General features: G+C 38.9%; 1 protein-coding gene across 3 annotated transcripts in view; it reads left to right on the top strand.

Annotated features, from left to right (window-relative positions):
* CTNNBIP1 (catenin beta interacting protein 1) overlaps nucleotides 1–20,137 on the top strand; it is a 33,135-nt gene that overhangs the window by 9,449 nt on the left and 3,549 nt on the right. For all 3 annotated transcript variants that reach the window (XM_074848010.1, XM_074848012.1, XM_074848011.1), the window contains 3 exons: nucleotides 6,819–6,908; nucleotides 9,760–9,881; nucleotides 10,375–10,465. In XM_074848010.1, the coding sequence (XP_074704111.1) occupies nucleotides 9,786–9,881; nucleotides 10,375–10,465 (187 nt within the window). In that variant the 5' untranslated portion in view covers nucleotides 6,819–6,908; nucleotides 9,760–9,785. The remainder of the gene's footprint in view (nucleotides 1–6,818; nucleotides 6,909–9,759; nucleotides 9,882–10,374; nucleotides 10,466–20,137) is intronic.

Genomic DNA, 20,137 nt, shown 5'->3' with positions numbered 1-20,137 from the left:
AAGCCTTTTTTTTAAGGTTTTGTTGCTGTTACTACATTTAATTTCAGAGGCTTCAAGTTGACTGACGTGAACTACCTAAAAACCTGTGCTGCCTCTTTTAACTGTGAGATACGATAGATGTCTTCTCTTTGAGAGATTGCTGCTGTGGTAGGGCAAAAAAGATAATCTGGTTTGTGTGTGTCTGAAGGTCAGGAGGCAAGCATTAATTTCATTTAAATGGTAGTTATAATGGTAGGATTTATTTTTTTTTTTACAGTTAGCTTGAGCATTGATGTAAGAACTGTTGTAGTATATTGGGAAGCTTTTTTGAATGCATTTCATTACTACTTTTGAAGTCCTTTTGAAGCTCTGAAAGGTGATCCAGCACTGGGGGGGAAAAAAAAAAAAGTGCTTGTTTTTATAGATTTTTTTTCATGTCTAAATGGCAGTCCTTTGCGCTGTTTCCTGTCTCTCTTCAAGACTGTACTGTTTTGTTAAAAATTTAAATCTAACATTTAAGAGATGCAAACCTACCGCTGGAGTTCCAGTGGTAAATTGACCAAAATCTGACACTGGGGTTCAGATTCTAAAGTCAGCTAAAAGATGGTACTGAGCATAGAAATGAAGACAAAAAAAGCTCTTATTAAATATTTCAACTCTTACTGTTCACCTATAAATAGGTAGCTGTTATGAATTCTTCATTGTCATATCCCTCTGGAGATGGGAATTAATCCAATCTCCAGCTGCCTGTGACTGAAGGTCATGAGTCAGACTGAATTAGAGGAAAATTTGCAGCAGGATTTTGCAGACTCTGGTTCCTGACTTCAGGTTTTAGGCTCCAGCTTGGAAGGTTTTTAGGGCTCTAGCTGTTCTCTGTAAAATGTCATTTGAAAATTAGCAAGGCTTAAAGGTGCAGCATCCCCTTGCACTTACAAGCTTCCCAGTATGACCATGTTTTAACCACTGAAGTACTCAATAGTGTAACTGTGGAGGCTAATAGCTTAACCTTGGATAATGATATCATAGAGTTGAAGGGACCTCTTCATGCTGGCTGTTAACTCAATTTGTGTAGTGCAAAGGAAACCTGCAGCGGTTGGTTTTATTCACCATAACTCCTTATCTGAGCTTTTATAATTCTATCCCATTAATTGAGGTTTTTAGCTGCCTTGAACAGAATCAGACAGATACAAGGAAAAAAAAATGTAGCAGAACTAACTCCGGTTGGATTTCTTTTGGCTGTAACTGGAAATGATACAAGATATTAAAGAGGTAGTCAGCTGTGACATATTTTAAAGAGCTTGCCAGATGGCCACTGTACCCTGAATTATTAAGACCCAATATATAAAACATTACATTTCCTGATAGTTTACTGCCTTTTTCTTTTTTTTTTTTTCCTTAATTTAGGCTGTGAAAATTCCTCAGTTTCACTTTTATTTTTCCCATACCAGTAAAATGTGGATGTTAGGAATTTCAGCATTACAGAGGACTACAGTGTTGGGGGGAATATATAATTTGAAGGAACAAAAGCTTGTGTTGCTTTCTCATTGCATTAAATAACCATGTCTTTAAAAGTAAATGGGATGCATAAGTAGTTTGCCTTATGCAAAAATTACAAACATAGCATTTTTTAGCGTGTCTTTTTTTCTTCTGTTGGGATGTGAAATTTTTTTAGCTTTAAAGGGATGATGGGAGGGTAGTCAGAGTAATTTAGAAGTTCTTTATTATGAACCCATCTGTGGCATTGTCCAGCAGAGAAGCCCTTCCAGGTTTTGAATTCATGAGTATAGGCAGAAGTGAGGGAAATATAGTTACGAATCTGTAATCTTCACTTGCTATGTGTTAGAATCCTCCTCTACTGGAAGCATTCAGTTAAAACAGCTCTTACCAGTGAGCTTGAGTTTGCTTAGGAGCTGTTTCCATCTGTTTGTAAAACAGACTACTTAAACAGAGTTTGAGTACAGGTTTATCCTGTCTACGTTTTTTTGAAAGTGAAAACATGGTAGCTGATGATCTAAGTCTAGTTAGGAAAAAAAAAAAAGGGGGGGCAGCTAACTGCAAAGGCAATATTTTTTCATTACACACTGTTGTGTCCAGGGTCAGTAATTGAAGAGAAGGCTGGTATGGTATTTTAGTTCATTTTTGGAAGGGGTTATATTGTATTTTCATTATAAACTTTTCAGGACAAGTAACAATGTGGAGAGGTAGGATAGCATCTCTTAATGCTAATGGAAAAGTTAAAAGTACTTCATTCCCTTCTATTTTGGTAACATACTTGTAAAGTAGTCCAACTGTTTTTCTGTGTAGACATACCTACATCATCTGGTTCCATAACCATGTCCAGTTTACTCTCATCTCTAACTTACTGCCTTGCTAGAAAGTGTCATATCAGTCTATAGTGTTTTGCCTGAAGGTGCCAGGATTGCACGTCCTCTTTCCACAGCCAAAAAAGATCAGTTTGGTAGGCAGGCAAACAGAGACCAAAATGGGGATGTCAGGCGTGCTTAACTCTGCCCAGTCCACATGTTGGGCCTTGCAAAGCAGAAGCATTCCTGTGATCCTCACCCAGCCCTTCTGTAGGCAGCATGGGGGATCAAGTGCTGTAGAACAGGACAGCTTTTCCATTTGTTTACTGACCAACCTCATTTACTTCTTGGGAAAGGGAGGCAATGTTTTTCAACTCAGATTTATTGCTTTGGCAAAGCTGGGCTGGCAGTTTGGGCTGTAATATATAGATCTTTCTCATTTATTATTCTGTCTTGTGAATCATTAAAAATAAACGAGAACTAAATTTCATTCCCTATGCCTGCCAAACAAGGGAAAATTAGGTGACCCAATTGTGTCCATTTGCAGTGTGTTGGTTGCAGCAGGACAAGTGTGTGGGATTTAGTCTTTTAACATAGTTTAGTGAAGAATGTAATCACTTCATATTTTTAACTCCAGCTTTTGAAATGCACAGGTTAGTCTTTTTCGTGAGAAAGGAATAAAGTCATTGGAGAGTATACTGTGCTTAGCTGCAAAATAGATAAGGTATCGGCAGCTCAAACTTCCCTGTTGGCTTTGCACATCTGCCTCGCCCTTACCTGGAGAGACCAGTTCCAGACTTGATAGATCAGTGCATTCTGTATGGCTTCATCAGCCTTTGGCATCTCTTCCTTTAGTGCTAGTGATTCAGGACACGATGACCAGAAATCCACCCAAGACCTCAGTATTTCTTTGCTTAGGCCAGTAAGTACCAGTGAATGTATAACTGGGCTTCTGAATAGCTTTGGCTATCGGTTCTTTTGAATGAACAGCTTTCCAGTTGAGTCCTGTTAATGCTGTGGGGATTCCTTCAGTCCAGTACACAGCAGTTCTTGTTTTTCTATCTCCCCGTCTGGCTCTTTGTGCTGGAAATACAGATTGAAATGTTCTTTCAGGGAAAGTTTCTCATATGCAATACAATACAACTGGCAAGAAGAGGTAAGTACACTAATTCTGTGTTTCAACTATAAACAGTAGGATTCATTAGTGCTGTTGATAAAAGTTTGTTTACGATGTACAGGATGTGCAAAATTTGTTTTTATCTTTGCTGATCAGCTGACATTCAACTGCCAGCATCCTGCATTTGGCATGTTGTATCCTGATGCTGGTTCAGTTTCCTTACGCTGTTGTAATTCAGTCACATGTACTTTAAAAACATGTTTCTTTTCAATTAGCATGCCTTACATTTTAGCTTAAGTCATTTAACGTAGCAACGTTGGAGGAAGCAGCATGCTCTCTTAAGTGATAGAACCTAAAGCTAAGACTTAGACCTTTTTCCATCTCCCATATGGTCATCTCTGAACCTGTAAACATTACTTCAGTGCTTTTAAGTTTTTCTGTATGTTAAAAAAAATACTCTTTGTAGCAGTCTCTGACCCAAGTATAAACCGTTGTAAGGAAGTAAAATTATTTAGGACAGAATGATAAGGATAAATTGAAACTAGAGTCTTTGTGCTTAGAATAGTTTTCATTTAATTTCCGTGGTAAAAGACCTTGAATGGTTTTATCTGTTCTTAAATCCTGTCTGGGCTGTAAGCCCATTGGGGCAAGAATAATTTTCAAGTTTGAGAAATGGTTTTACGTTCTTGTATTCTATTGACACCTAAGTTGGAAAGTGTTAAGTTTGGTTTTTTCTTCATCAAGTCTTCTTCTTCATTGTGGGAGGACATGGTATGAGTTAAGCTTTGACAGAACCTCACGACCAGGTAGAAGTGCTTTCTGTGATAGAAGTGCTGATTGGTGTGATGAGCCTGAGCAGCTGTTAGTAGTACCTGTAGTACCTGCGTAGGTGTAGAGAGGATTGTGTGAGGGTAAAGTGGTACAGACCTACTTGAGTCCTGCAGCATTAATAGACTCAATGAAGCAGTCACCACTTGTTTAGACAGAGACAAAAAACTGGAACTGAGCGTAGGCAAAATAAGCAACGTTCTGACCTTGCAGGAATAGAAGGTGGATATAGGTGAGCAAAGAAGCAGAATTCAGAGCTGGTAATTGCAACTGAGGCAAAGAATTACCTGACCTGAAAAACTCTTCAGGGATGGATCATTGAGTAGCACACAGGTCTACTGGGACTCTTCAGATTGTGAGCAGAACTTGTGCTAGTAGTGATTCAGCTGTTCCTCAGCTGTCTTGCTAAACTCTTTCTCGTATTTTGCACTTCTTCCCTCCCACCCCTAAAATACACAGTTGCAAAATATTTTTAGAACTTATTTCTTAGGGTGCGTTAGAGATGAATGTGGAAATGTTCATGTGTAGTTGAAAATGCTGGAAGTGTGAGCTGCTGTTTAGAATAGATAGGAACAAGTTGGTAGAAGAACCTTTGTGTGGGTTTGGACAGGTCACCGGACCTTTTAGTCTTATTTTATTCTCATACTTTTAGGAAAAAGTAATGAAACCTGGCTTTTTTTTTTTTTAACTCCAGTCATTTTTGGAGCGTTTAGCAGTAAGGTGCTTGTTATTCAGAGGATGTGCCCTGTAGTTTAGCAGAGAAGTTCTCAAGTTCTGGTGTGCAACCTTGGTGTTGATGTTCCACCTATGTACTTGTTGTGACAGTGGTGAGGTGAGTTCAGCCGCATGGATCAGACAAAGACAACATGTTTTGAGTGCTGCTGCTGGCTTGGAGAGGGACTGGACGTCTGCTTGAAAGCGAAACTGTGTGATACAAGCCTTCTGGCTGGTCATGAAAATGGTTTGTCTGTGGAGGCTGTTCATTTCTCAGCTGAATTACTCTGAATTTATAGGGTTAGGAGAACATTTGATCTTTGTGCTTGGTGTTAAATAACCAAATTTTCAATTTGGGGTGTGTGTGGGGAACTTTAATGGTAACTATAAATATGCTGTTACTGTCAGTAGGACAGAAGTGCATCCCAGAAGTGGTTACTTCCCATGCTCTAATCCTTTTCTTTAGGAAGGAGTCCACAAACTCAGTTGTGTGGTGAGTATTTGTACAGTGGTGGAGGTGGGGGGTGGCTCTTTGAAGTCCATAGAAATGAGAACAGCAATTAGTTACTGCAAATGGTCCTGTTGTCAGTGTTGTAGATAATCTTTCTTGGGACTGCATTGCATATTTAGAGGGCAGGAACAGTGGGAACTAATTAGTGAGGTAGGGCTTAAATAATCCTTTCAGAGCAGGCAATTTCTCTCCTCTGGAGAGGTGAAATGATTCTTTTAAGCCATTGATAAAGCTCAGCTGCTTCCAACACTTGTTAGTGAGAGACACTGTAGAGAACCTGCCAGTGAAGCGAGCAGGTATTTTGGATTCAGCATTTCTCTGATGAACCTGGTGTACAGAACAGTTGAGCAGCTCTAGCTACTCCTGTCTTGTTTCCCTGCTAGTAATGACATCTGCATGGGGTGGTGAACAGCCGTGAAAGGAATTGAATCAGTCTAGATCTGCCTTCGCTTGTTGGCCACAAAAAAACCCAAAGAGTATATTCGGTAAATTTAGGCTGGACTTCATTAACAAATGGTGCAGGTATGCATATCTTCCCTAATCATAAACTTTTAATTAAGTACAGCAACTTACGCTTCTAGCTGCAACGCTGCCCTGAGTAGCAGGCACTTGCTGTTTCGTTGCACATGACAGAGCGCTTGAACTGTCACTTAATTTGTGAGATTGAGCTGCTTGTCTCGGAGGCTGCTCTGATGGATAGGAAGAGTTACAAATTCTTATCGTGCCCTGATACGCAGCGTCAGTTGTAAAATATGTTCAGAAATATGTCATGAGTCTAAAAACTATGTCTGTAGCTGTTAACTGTTGGTGACTGAGCAGTGAGCTTGGTCTGAAAAATTCTGCACAAAGGGTTTTCCAGCCTAGCTTTCAAGTGCCCGTCTTCGTAATTGCTATATTCAGATAACATGTGCATAGTTGAAAACAATAATTTTGGTCAAAATCATCATGCTTTACATTTCTCCCTAGTTTTCCTCAAATCTTTGGTAAGCTACGCCTTTTTTTTTTTTTTTTTAAACGAGAAGAAATTACATGTCATGACATTTGTTGGTTTTACCAGGGAGTTGGGATTTATGCTGAAAAATTCTTAAAGAATGCAAAGCTTGAATGCATTCCATTCTCAACTGATTGGGAATGTCATTGGTATGGTCAGGGTGTAAATCTTGCAGATGAAGAACGGCTTGACCTTTAAAAAACTTACTCTTTAAAAATGAAAAGGGTCTACAAGCTCCAGACAAGGCTACAGTTTTAGAATTTTGGCTAGACCATGTCCTAAAGCAGACTGTGATTCAGAGCGTGTTGAATGAAGGCTCTTTCTGGGTTTCAGCTTTGTATGTTTCTGTAATGCTTTGCTCATTTGTTTTCACAGGGCAGTTTCCTCGTACAGTTTTTCCAGCTACAATCATTAATCAGGACTGAACACGTGGGTTATCTGATCTTCTGTGGTTTTTAGAAGCAGGTACGTTGACAGAGAAATTTCTTGATATTTTATTGTTTGGGGACGGGGAGACAACAACTTCGTCTGGGGGCCAGAAAGAATTGTAGGGTTAGGGAAATTCTGCTTAAGTAACGTTTCATTATGTATAGCATATTAATGTGGCTTTCTTGAGAAAGCAAAGTTGATAAGTACTTTGATAAGATTTTTCAGTCCTTCATTTGTAAAGATGGTTTATGCTGTCTTCTGAGCGTGGACTAGCTTTGTAAGTGGTTTTGGAAATTTACTGATGTAATATATGCTGGGTAGTGTGGTCATCCTAAACTGTGTCTTATAAAAGCTTTATGTAACAGGAACAGAGGTATGTTAAAAGTTTTTCATGCTGGGGTCTCAGTACTGTCTTAAGACTGTTGTCTCTCTAGTTTGATGTTATCAAGTAGGAAAAGCTGTGGTGGCTGAGGCTATCACCCAAAATAATTGCACAGTGTAACAGCAGCAAAGCTGTTGCTCTGTAATCTTAATTTAACCTCTTAACACTTACACTTTGATAGCTTTTGAGCCATATTGAGTGTTTTTTTCCCCCATGTTGCTTAATAGATTTGTGAAACGTTCACTGAATGGGCAGGCTTTAGTATTTTTATCCTTCCTGTTAAAATAGGTAGCTTCATGATAAATGTATCTTGGCTGAAGTTTATTTTGAAAGAACCAGGTTTAGATAGGAATTTCCATCACGCGTTTTCAAAGTTTGAAAAATTAATAAACAACTGGAAGACTGTTATGATGGAAAACAATGAATTATGATGTGTATAGACTACAAATCTATTGTAATATCTGATATGTAGAGGAGTGCTGAAATGTGGTCTTCCTCGTGGGCATGGGGACAGCCATGGCATTTTCTTGGTGCTTGTGTATGGTGCCACCTATTGATAGATATCCCATATAGTTTGTTCCATTTTTAAACAATCGGTGTGTTACTACATTTGGGGTTTTTGCTGTTGTGCTTTTTCTGTTCTAAATTGATTTCTAGTACAGTACTAGTACAGCACCTTCTCTCTTCAAGTAACAATTAAAAAAAAAAGTATGTATTAGTATTATATTAAGAACCAGTCACATCCTTTCAGACTTACTTGCTATCTTGATAAACATTTATTACTTTATCAGTCTCTGGATATGCATAACTTAATGTCTCTTGCTCACTGTCTTATTTTGTTCATTGTCTTAGCATTGACATCACTTGGTAGCACTCAGTAAATTGCACTGTGAAATATATGCTTAGTAACATAATCCAGTCTGCTTATTTGAGTTGACACTACACAAAAATGTGGGATCATTTTATTCCCCCTTCAGAAAGCAGTTTGCTGTTTATAGCAAAAAAATATGATCACCTTGAACATTTACAGGCTGCATATTTCCAAGCAGAATCACGTATAGCAAATCAGCATAATGCAGATCTTCCCACTGGAAACTTATTCAAGTAGGACTGGTGATAGAGCTTTCTCCACTTTTTACTACTCTTATCTTCACACTAAGTAATGTGGGTGGTAAAGCCTATCCCAGCAGCTGCTGCTGAAGTTTGCATTACTTCTGAGTCACTCAGAAGGCCCTATGTGTAATTTTAAACTGTTTCCACACCCAGATTACTTTCCCTTAAAAGTAATAATGAAAATAAAGTAAGGGGAGAGGTTGGTAATGACTACAGGAAAACATTATGTGGAAACCAGTGTGTTTGAACCTGCTGTGATCAAGTCTTCACTAAGCATGCCTCGTGTAGTGTACTCCATTGGTTACTAAGGTTCAGGAAAGCAGATTTAGAGCTTAGTATAGTACCAGACCCAGTTCTGTGCATGAAAACTGTTCTGGAGCCACTTCTCCGAGCTGTGCGCAGTGGAAGAGTGGCTGGCGTAATTACACCTCCATCCACAGATTCCTCAGCGGGGGTTGTTTCTCCAACACACGGTACTTCTTAGAAGTCAGTTTAGTTTGTTGTGCTGCTGTACTAGTGTATTATTTGAAGTAGCATTATTTTCTAAATTTGAAGTTAAGGTTTTTACTGTTGTTGACTTAATAAACGTGGTCCAACATAATTTCTCAGAGCAGCTGAAGAGTATGCCTGAACATTTTTTTTGTCTTGGTAGACACCCTATTGTGGAACCTAAATAATTACCAGGTACTCAGACAACAAAGTACAATCATGCTCTGCGCTATAGAATTTAGATAGCATAGTCTGTTTATGCCATAATGTAATTATTTTTTAATAAAGTAGAAAAGCAAGACTTCGGCTTTTAAATGATATGAGAAAGGATGATCAATTCCACTCCTTCCCGGCTCCTCTTGGCTCTTCTTTCTCTCCAAAACCATTTAATAAATTTTATTAACTTTTACAAAAGTGCAGTGGCCTTTTTTTGTATAATATAAAAAGAAAAAAAGAGAGAGAGGAGAAAGACTTAAGAGTTTAGATTTCATCCAGTTTTTGTTCAGCCATTGCAGGCTTGATGGCTGTGCATTCTTCATCCTGTTTTCATGCTGATTGTTCTTATTTAGGGGAAAAAACCAAAACCACGGACTCTTCTGTCAGGGTGATTCTTTCATCTAGTTGTTAGAATTTTCTTTTTCTGCTCATGGAGTAATGTAACAGCAGATAATGAGCTAGTAGGGATGTGAACATCAGCTTCTTTGAATGTTTGAGTTGCATGTGTAAGGCCCAATTTAGCTGTTCAAATTTTCAAGGATTTCTCTGATGAAGCATGTGATTCCTTACTCTCCCAGGCTATTAAGTGGTCTTGCTGGTGAAAAATAGGTAGCTTGGAAATCAAACTTTTCCTGTTATACCCCGTTACCTATTTTAGTTTGTCTTTTTCTCATCTTACAACTTCAGGAAATCCAGGAGCTGGCAGGAGGGGAATGAACCGTGAGGGTGTCCCCGGAAAGAGTCCGGAGGAGATGTATATTCAGCAGAAAGTGAGAGTCCTACTCATGCTGAGGAAGATGGGATCAAACGTAAGATGCACTGTCATAGCCCATACTTTGTGGCTTTCCAGACAATTTTGTAGTAGGTGGGATAGTCTTACTGAGATGGGCAGGTGATGGTCTGGTTTTATCGCTGAATTGTTTTAGCCATCATTGATTTAACCATTATCTGCAGTTAAACACAATTGATTTTTTGCTTAAATATGATGAGGCTTGTGATGCCTGAAACTAAATCTGAGCATCTGATCATTTCTGTATATACAGTGAAGTTTTTCATTATTGGAAAACCAGCAAAATAAAGCAGGTGTTTTAAGGCAACTTTGAATCTCTCCATGAATGCATGATGTACCAGTTTTGGTGCTGTGTCCTTGCTGATGGCATAGTTTACACAAATAACAGTTGATTGAACTGCTGAAGAGTAGAATACGGACAACTGTGACGTTCCTTACTGGGAAGTGGGAGACAATATCTTCAGTCTTTCTTCATTTTCCTTTTTGCTGACTGACTCTTTGTACATTTCCAGCTGACTGCTAGCGAAGAGGAGTTCTTGCGCACATACGCAGGTGTAGTGAATAGCCAACTTAGCCAGCTTCCTCAACACTCAATTGATCAGGGTGAGTACTGGATTTGTGTGCCTTTTGGTTATTTAATCGGTGAGAACAGTCTCAGAAAATACCAAATACAGGTTCCTGTATTTCTGTAATAATATGCCACCTACTTAAACCCATCCTGCAATCTGGGATATGCAAGTCATTGCCTGCTGTAATGTTTTGAAGAGAACTGGAGTGTACTGTTCAATAGGGGGGTTTATTTTAACAGATAAAGTCAGTCTTGGCTATACCTGAGATTCATAAGGATGTAGAGCATTGTTAAACATCTTATTCTGCATGATAACTCAAGACATTGATGGCCAAAGTCCTCTGAACTAAATGCATGTATATAGCTTCCTACTCTACATAATACATTAAATAGAAATCATTTTTAACCTGATTGATTTTTTTGCTGTGAGTGAAGTTAAATTCAGGTGTGCATAGGTCTGCTAGTTCTGACTGTGTCTTACTGTATTCAGTACAGATCCTCTGCATAAGATGATTTTCATCTACATTTTTATATTCTTAAACAGGACATGTGTGCTTAAAAAGGAACAAGACTGGGGGTGGCAAGCACTTCCTTTGTACACTTCAAACTCAGTGTTTTATAACAAAATAAAATTAAAGTAGCTACAGATTTCTAAGGTACAAAAGCAATTTGTTATGCATATGATAATTTAGTTACTATGACTTGAGTTGCTTGATAACGTTTTTCTCACAAAATAAAATGGAATCATCTAACAACATCTTTTGTTTTTCACATTTCCATAAATGTGGAAGTAAAGTGCAAAGTTATTATTTCAGCAGAGTAAGTGGGAAAGTTTAGCAATAGGAGGGATTTGTTTCCCATTGCGTTTCTTTAATTTGCACAATGTAATTAATTCCCAGACAGGGGTAGTAGACATGGAATACGTTTACAAATCTGCTTTGGTTTGTTTAGATTCCCATTAAGGGGATGAAGTACGTGCTGCTTTTGTGAATGCTTTGCAGAAGTCTTGGTAAACAATTGTGTGGTGTTACTCTGAATCTACTAATCTCTTCAGAAACATTCAGGTTCAGAATTTTTTTTTTCTCCCTTTCATAGGCCTTGTGCCAGATCACATTCATAACGTAGAATTTGATATTGAAGGAAAATTGTAAGGGTCTTTTGCCAGAAAGATCTGAGTTGAGGAGAAATTTAATATAGATCTAAGACATTTAGAAAACCATTAGAAACACAACCTGCACAGACTTGCTCTTCAGTTATAAGCCTGTGTGTTCATTCCTCACATAGCTGGGGGATTGATGGAGATAGATAAACTTGTGTATTTTGGCTCAGAATTCTTAAACTTTTCTGCTAGTTTAACGTGAAAATTTGTCAGTTTCTTGTCAAAAACTGAGGTAGACCTATTCAGTTAAGAAAGACTGTCTTAGTTGCAATTGGCATTTTTCAGCGTTATCCCTAAAGTAGTTACATTTCTCACAATGAAAATACATGCTGAATTACCTGCACTTTGGCAAAGAAGAGAGAATAAAAACCTAAGTCCAGCGAAGAGACACAGATACTTTGTACAGCTGTGCTCCTGCACAGCTTGATCTGACTTTCTTGTCTAAACTGTCTGGTTTTATTATCTGCAAAATTATTCTTTCTCACTTTGCAGAGGGCTCTGGAGACTCCAAAAATTGAATTTTGATGTAAATTTTAAATGTAATCAAGAGAGACCAGCAGTTCCTTGGTCTGCTTCTAGACTCACTAATCGTGCAGTACGGGAAATGTAAGAGCTTCATACAATGTTCGGAAAGTTGTCTTTGTCCCATATTTGAACAGATGCTAACTGATTTCTCTGTCATCGTTTTCTTGAAGTCCTTGAAGAGTCTTAAAACTTTGTCCATAGGGAAGTGAAGTTCTCCCTGTTGATGCTTGCCTTGATCTGATCCAAGACGCTACTGTCTTTCCTGGGAGATTTGATGCCACAATCTACCTTCGATCCTCACGCATGATAATTAACCTGGTGGTCTGACCGTTAAGACTTTCCTTGGTAGGGAGAAAAAAGAACAAAAATAGTTAAATATTTGGAGAAGTAGGAAGGGATGTTGGTTCTTTTCATATTCAGATATGCCATCTCTCCAAGTTAAGTAGTGAATAGCATGAAGAACAAATGAAAATGAGGAAACCTAGCCAAGTACATTTTCCTTTGGAGAAAGATGAAGCTGTAGTATGCTGTATAGACATAAGCAACTGTAATTTATTGCTCAGGACTTTGATTTCCTTAGAAATCTCTCCAGATTTCTTACAGTCAGTTATGGTAATGTTGCTCTTTGCTCTTAGGTGTGGTGGCTCCCGCAGCAGCAATCGTTGCTGTCTCTCAGTACCTTTTGCTGTGTCCTGGTGTTGGTGAAACAGGAAGGGTCGATTATGAAAGTATTGGAAATAGAGAATACAAATTGTGTAGGTGTCCGGTTGCCCTCTTCAGGGAGATTCCATCTCCACTAGATGGCATTATCTTGCGCTGAAAAACCCCATCCCAGGTCCACACACCGAGGTACTTAAATGTTTTGTGTTCTTCAGGATTGCTTAAGGGAATTTTCTTCCCTACTTTTCTGCTGTTTTCATGGAATCTCCTCTGGAGGACTTCTTTTTTTCCTGTATGCAGCTTGCCTTAACAGCTAAAAGGTGTGTTATTTAAGGAGTAACTTACCAAGACTTAGTGGATTTTACAATCTTCCAATACTAGGACGGATTGCTCGCAGCCTAACTTGTCCCAGACCTATCTTTCAGAGTCATTTCCCTCCAGCAGGCACACAAAAGACACAAAGCTGATTTCATACCCCCATTTCATTCCAAACAAGGGAATGAATTTTGTGTGTCACTTAAAAATGCTGTAGTCTGGCTCCAGAATTACAGGAAGGTCGTTTTCTTTCTTTTATTTTTTTTTTTGAGTATAGAGGATGGATGGTGTAGAATTTTTGAAGTGTATCACAATCTCTATTACAATTTTTATGCTTTTCTTTGTTGTGCATCCGAGAAATACTGTCTCAGAACAGCTGGCTGGTGGCCTCACAGTAATTACCTGAGGTAGGACTGCTGAGCTTATCACTGTATGGTGCTCCCTACTATGGTTTCTGATAAAGATCTGTCAGCTTCTTTGTTGAGTCTATTTGTTTGACCACAGGGAGTCACTGCAACCTATGTGTCCAATATATATTTGCAGCAATGTGACAGTGCATTGAAGAAAGAAGTTTACACTTGTCCCTGCTGAATTCAAGTGTTTGTGCCATAAGCCTTCAGTGAGCCACTATTAATAACAATATCTCTGACTAAAGGTCCTCCATGATACTCTGCTTACTGTCTTAGGGTTCAGAAATAGAAGTTAATTGCTAATTTTGATCAAGAAGCATCTTAAAATACCTCTGTAATTTTTAAGCAAGCCCGAAGTCTAAGACTCCCCTTCAGTTTTTGCTTATTTTTATAGGAAGAGGAGAAATTGAACTGTGTATCTTTTTATTTCCCATGTTGCTTTCAAAAGGAATGAATCAGTTCAGATGTACAAAATCACCTGTGTTTTAGGATTGTTTACAGATCTCCTTTTACATTTGAAACGTGTCTTTGGAGCACCTTCACTCTTGAAGCATCACCATTGTATAATGTTGAAGGGAATCTTGTTTTCCTGACAGGAAACTCGGAAGTTATTCTGATTGCATTACTGAATATCTTTGTGTAAATCAGGTAATAACGACATATGTCCAGGGCTCTCTAATGTGCTGTAGCAGATATCAAACTGAAATTAGTGCAGATCTTTCTAGTCTGTGTTCTAAACTCTTTACATTCATAGCTGCATCATATATTACAGCAACAGATCTGTGAAGGGATCTTGAGTCACCGGAACGTGTACTCCAGTCTTAAAATAGTGTTTGCTTTTGTTGTTTGGGTGGGTTTTTTTTAAATTCCAGCTCTATTTGCCTTTTCAGTGTATTCCAGAATCTCAGGAAGTGCTTAGTCCCCCAGCGTGTTGACTTTACACTTCTCTAGTGGTGGTGTTTCCCCTAACGTGGGCTACAGTCCACCAAGAGCAAGGAATGTTTAGGCAATGCAGATGTCTGGATTCTATTCATAGCTTGATATTTTAGCTATTTTTATTAATACTTTGGTCTGGTCACCCATTCTCTTCTTCAACTGATCCAGACAGCCATGTTGCATCCATGACAGTTATGAGGCTTATCTGATGTATTAAAAATACTTTATTATCCATTGAAAGGTGAACTGCTAGCAGAGGGGATGAGATCTCAGTAACCCAGGAAAGCATGAACAATAGTTACAAAACTCTAAGCAGAAGTATTTAATACTTAAATTTAGTATTAATTAGGAGATGAAACATTAATGTCATGCTCACATTTTTTTAAAACCATTTTATTTTTCGATCATTGCTGTAATGTTGTTAACACACATATGAAAGTGCAAAATATAGGGCATTTTTCTTTACTCAACGAGCTTTTTAGCTGATATCTGTGGGTTGTTTGTTGTTTTGTTTTCATGGCTCCAAAGATAAATGAGGAACCCAAAGGCATCTCTGTTCAACCAGCGTGTATGCTAGAGAGTGGATATAATCATGAGCTGTTTTGGGATATTAACATATTAGTTGTCTTCCCTGCATTGCAGCAAGAACTAACGCAGCTCAGACTCATTAGGTTTCTTGAGCTTGAAATGACGAAATTAAGGCTTTCTCACATATTTTTAATACAAGCAAAATGCCTCCCAGAAAGTTATATGCACAGAAGCATCTCCTGCATAAAAACCATATTTCCTGTTTCCCACTTACATTTCTAACTGGTAGGCTAGCACTTGGCTTTCTTAAGTCGCTGTTCTGGCAAATCTGTAAATGGAAGCTGTGCAGCTAGTAAGCATGATAGTGAATTATACTAAGACCTTGGTGATTACAGCTCTGTTGTTCCTATAGCAACAGGAGTGTCGTGCTGGTTCTTGAAGAAAGCTGGTCCCTTGGGGAGGGCAAAGCTGAGATGCAAACACATGCCTTGGCTAGGTTAGATGCATTCTCTGGATGGTAGAGCATTAAAAATGAACCCAGGCTGCTTGTGGAGTTAGGAGGGGGACCATGCTCATGAAATACCAGATAGTGGTGCAGAACTGAAGTGTAGTTTTATTCTTTTGAACGCAGTGCTTGCTTTAATGTGCTCCTCCTCTCAGCAGTGCATGTTGTATTTTTAGAATGCCAGACTAGAATACTAATACTGGGAATTTCAGAGAAAAGTTAATGTTTAGAAGATAGTTGCTGGAAGGTGATTGAAGAAATGTGTGTCTTACAAGGATCTTGAGGGAAGAAATGATATTTTTTTTGATTTGGCAGCCTCTAGAAATTCATGACAGGCTTAACCTTCTGATCTCTAAAGGCATTTTGGGTTTGTTTAATTTTTCAGGTGACTAGAACCAAATCAGGTGTATGTATCTATTCATCATTGAAAGAACACTTGGAAATAGCAGCTGTTAGATGCATCAGGTAGCATCTTCCTTTGTGTTAAGGTAGGGTGGTTTTAATCCAGCTTGTACCCTACTGGCTTGGTGTCACTGTAGCTGAGTACTTGCTGTGGAAAGCATTAGCTTTAGTCATCTTGGTGAAATTTTCTGAAACTTAGGTGAACTGATGAGCAGTTGCATGTGCTGAGCTCAATGGCTATGTACAGTCTTTACTGCTGGGCGGTAAAGTCGTTTGACCTTCAGATCATCTTGGCTTGCTAAGACTCAAGTTCAAGTGGTATAAATTCAGCAATCCAAAAAAACTGCAATTAGAACATAATTGCAGCAGGATTTTTTTGGAAGTTAGTGGGGTAAGACTGTCACTATTGCTTTTTAAGGTAGAACATAGGCCTACCAGTCAATTATTGTTAATTTCTAGGAAGCATGAGGGTGGGAAAGTGTAAGGCAGAAGAAGTGGGAGAAGTATTTGCATGTCTGAAAGTTTGTGGCAATTGATGCTTTTCTCATGAAAGAAGATGGGAAGTATGTTGTTGGCTATATGTAAGTCTCTATTTCAGTGTAGAAATGTGTGCCCAGAAAAGGGACAGCTGTGGAGAGCAAAGTTGTATGTATAGAATGCAGAAGGTCAGGTATAAGTGTGCCTTTTTCATTGTTCTATACATTAATTACTGGAAGTGCAAAGCTCAGTGAAGGATGTGCTAAAAGTAAACATGGCTCACCGTCCTATTGTCTTAGTTGCAGGCTCTTGGCAATGTGCAGCTTAACTTTATAACCTGTGCTCTCCTTTTTCAATTTTTTTTTACTTGATTAGAAAGAAAACATCCGTTGTGGGAGCCAAGTGGGACTGCAGTAGAAGCTCTATTCACTAGTACTTTAATCCCTGCTTTCCTTTCACCACACAGAAACCCCTGCTCTATTCTCTGGAAATGTTTGTGTTTGTACATGAGCACAGGCGGCTGTAGAATTGCTTAATGAGCAGACTTGTTAGATGGGTTTCATTTAGCTCTGGATAGTTTGGGTTGTAGGATTGGACTTGAACAAAACCTGCTTTTGTGCTGAGAAATGTGGATGACCTTTTTCTGGACAAATGTCACCCAGTTATTTTTTGCCACGGGACGTCTTCAGAAATAATCATGCTCTGTAAGGGACTCTGGAAGATCGAAAGCACTGATGAGAGTATCCCTTTCATTTGCATACAGTGCTCTTACCCATACTTGAGTTCAGCAGAGAAGTTTTCCATTCTGTTTTCAGATCATTGAAATGCTCAGCCAAAACCAGTAGGGCTTACTGCCCTTCAAGAGGTTGTGGCATTGTTAGAACTAGCTGCCCGGCTTATGGACGTGAAGGCATCTTCCCTTTTTGCAAGTCCCCTGAACAAACTGGTTCCGGATCTGGGAAATACTCGTGCTTGTGAAGAATGGAGAAGTGCTGAATCACAAACTGTCTCTTTTGTTAGTGAACATAAAATAAGGGCACGAGATGCAGCACCCAGAGGGCAGTGATACATGTGTTGAAAGTGACTGGGCTGACATTGGGAACCATCGCGTTTGGGGTGAGTGGATGGTCCTGTTCATGCTAACGTCAGATTTGATAGCCTGCAAGGACTTTCTGTGTGTCTGCCATTGTTTGGACGAAGGATGTCTTCCTCTCTGTAATAATGTACCACCTCACTAAGGATAAAATTGGCTCTTTAATGTGGGAATAAAAGAAATCAGCATAGGGTTGAGTCCTTACTTCAAGATGTTGTTCTGTTGGGTGTTGTGCCCTCGCGTTACCCACCCACTCACTTGCCTACCTGGAAGGTATTACCTTTGATAGATCAAAACGTCTTGCTAAAGGTAGTTGCCTACGGCTCTTGCAAATGCTGAGTTGTATGTAATTCCTTCAAATGAAAACATTGGTGGTCCTACCAAATAACAAAAGTAACTGAGGAGGGAGCAGGAAATAAAACTGTTCAGAATTGCGTATAAAATTCATTCTTTGCTCATCGTGTTTAAAAAAGTACCATGAGACTTAGAAATATCTCACTTCTAATCTTTATCCTTTTTTTTTTTTTTTCTTCCTTTCTCAAATGAATAGCTAAAGCCCTTTTGCCACCTCTGGTCTTCACTGCTGTCCTGTTCATTCCTGTATATTGTTTTGCTGCTCCCTGGTGTTTTGGCAGAGTTCTGTAACTTTGTATTGCCATCAGATTTCATTAGTATAAGACTACTTTTCTGTTCCAGGATCATTCATGAAAGTATTAAGTAAAATTGGTGCAAAGGCCAACCATTGAGAAGTGCAGTTGTAATCTCCTTTTCAGCCCAATTATTATCCTTTCAAACAGAACTCATAATCTTCCCCTAACGAATTGTTTACCCACTTTGGTTCTTTTACTGATTGCCCGTTTTAATTTAAAAAGTACCATATGGGAAACTATGTATTACAAAGTGCCAAAGAACATCAGAGAGGGAGCATGCTTTTTGATGATGTTATGATAAAAAAAACCCATGCACCTTATTCACAAATTCAGATAACTTTTAAAACTGTACTTAGCGTAATTACATTGGTGGTAAAACAAGGGTGCTGCACACTGACTGTGCAGTGAGCTTGGGCTGTGACAGACCAAAATCTTGAATTCTAGACCCATTCTCCATCCACTGTTCTGCTTCTTCCCTTAGGATGCACATAATAATAATTCAGTAATACTATAGGTATTCAAGCATTTTCCACACTTTTACTCTGTATTCTTTGTTGTACTCTTGCTTTTTCCTCCAAACAGAACGCTGTTTCAAAATTTGGCTTTTACTCTTTTCCTGTTATATTGCCAAGCTGTGTTTCTTGTACTTCCTTCTCTTTTCCTGTTCAAAGTCCAGGCAAATGGCAAGTTATCAGAAGTTCAGATTGACAGTGGCACTGCTATTGAAGCTGTGCCAGGTGGGCCTAGAAAATTAGAACAGGAGCTGTCTGAGTGTGAACCTGCTCTTCAGCGATAGCTATTTTGATTGTGAAAGCCAAAACGAAGTGCAGAATTCCCGGCATCCTTTGTGCCAAAAGCTATTTCTGCTCATCATGTGTTTTAAAGGGCTGTGTGCTCGGCGGGGTAGGCTGCGCACAGGAACCGTGCCGAAAGCTGGGATTGTTCGGGATGGGCAGAAATACCGGCATCAGCAGAAATATGTGTTTCTGGGGTTGCATGGTTATCTGGAATGAAGTTTCCTTTTCTGCTTGAAACTTGTAAGGGTGCTTGTAAGGATTTTTTTCTTTTTTTCACATTTAGGCTGTAGAAAGGGGAGACTCCAGGAAAACAATCAACATCTGTTAAGTAATCCAGCTCATCTCTTGTGCTAATGTGATGTCATCTGTGATTTTGCGGTTGCTAAGCTACTCCAGCTGCTCTGCGCTTGCATAGCAAAGCCTCCTCGACTTTAAAGGGGGAATGCATGTAAAACACAGTGGCACAGGTTGTGCTTCATGTGCACTTGCTTTCTTAATGCTTCTAAGTGTCATTACTGCCTCCTCTTTTTAGCATAGAAATGCTTTTCAGAATCCTTGCAAATAAAATCCTTCTTTTTGTAGAGGCTAGTAGTAGTTCTTAAGCATTTTTAAAAAAAAAAAAATCAACATGGCAACTGGATCCTTGTGCTAGATATCATTTATATTTTGATCAAGGAAAAATCAATTTGTGGGGGAGATGAAAAGGGAGATGACTGCAGGGCTTCTGAGTGTTGACAAGAGGGTGCATCACAGCAGTTTTTGATGTAGTTCTCTAAGATAGGGGTCCTACGTATCAAAAACAAACTACTGCTTGGTCCTTCATATTTTCTCCTTTGAGTATGTATAACAAATAAATTGTGAAGTGTATAAAAATAAATGTAGTTGCATTTCGTAAGCATTGATTTAGTTTTTAAGGATATTAGTAAAGGGAATTTACAACCTTCTTTTCTCCCCCGTTTTTTGGCCGGTTTTCCTTCTATATCGCAGCTAAAGAGCAGATTAGATAACTAGGAAATGGAATTCATATAACAGATAAGGAATTTTTATTAGTCCTCTTACCTTGTATGCAGGTGTATAGGCAGAAGTTGCTTGGGGCACAAAGCTGAAATCTGCTTCTTGATATGCTTCAAGTAAAAAAACTGTGGAGGATTTTTACATACTGGTGCTCCTTCCAAGTTGAATTTGAACTTTCCAAACCCCAATAAGAGAATTCTGTACAGCTGAGCCGTTACCCGAATGGGACAGGCAGT

Source organism: Strix aluco, chromosome 22, assembly GCF_031877795.1.
Source record: "Strix aluco isolate bStrAlu1 chromosome 22, bStrAlu1.hap1, whole genome shotgun sequence".
Lineage (NCBI taxonomy): Eukaryota > Metazoa > Chordata > Aves > Strigiformes > Strigidae > Strix > Strix aluco.
The sequence above is the reverse complement of the archived record's forward strand: the minus strand, read 5'-3'. Positions and strand labels throughout refer to the sequence as shown.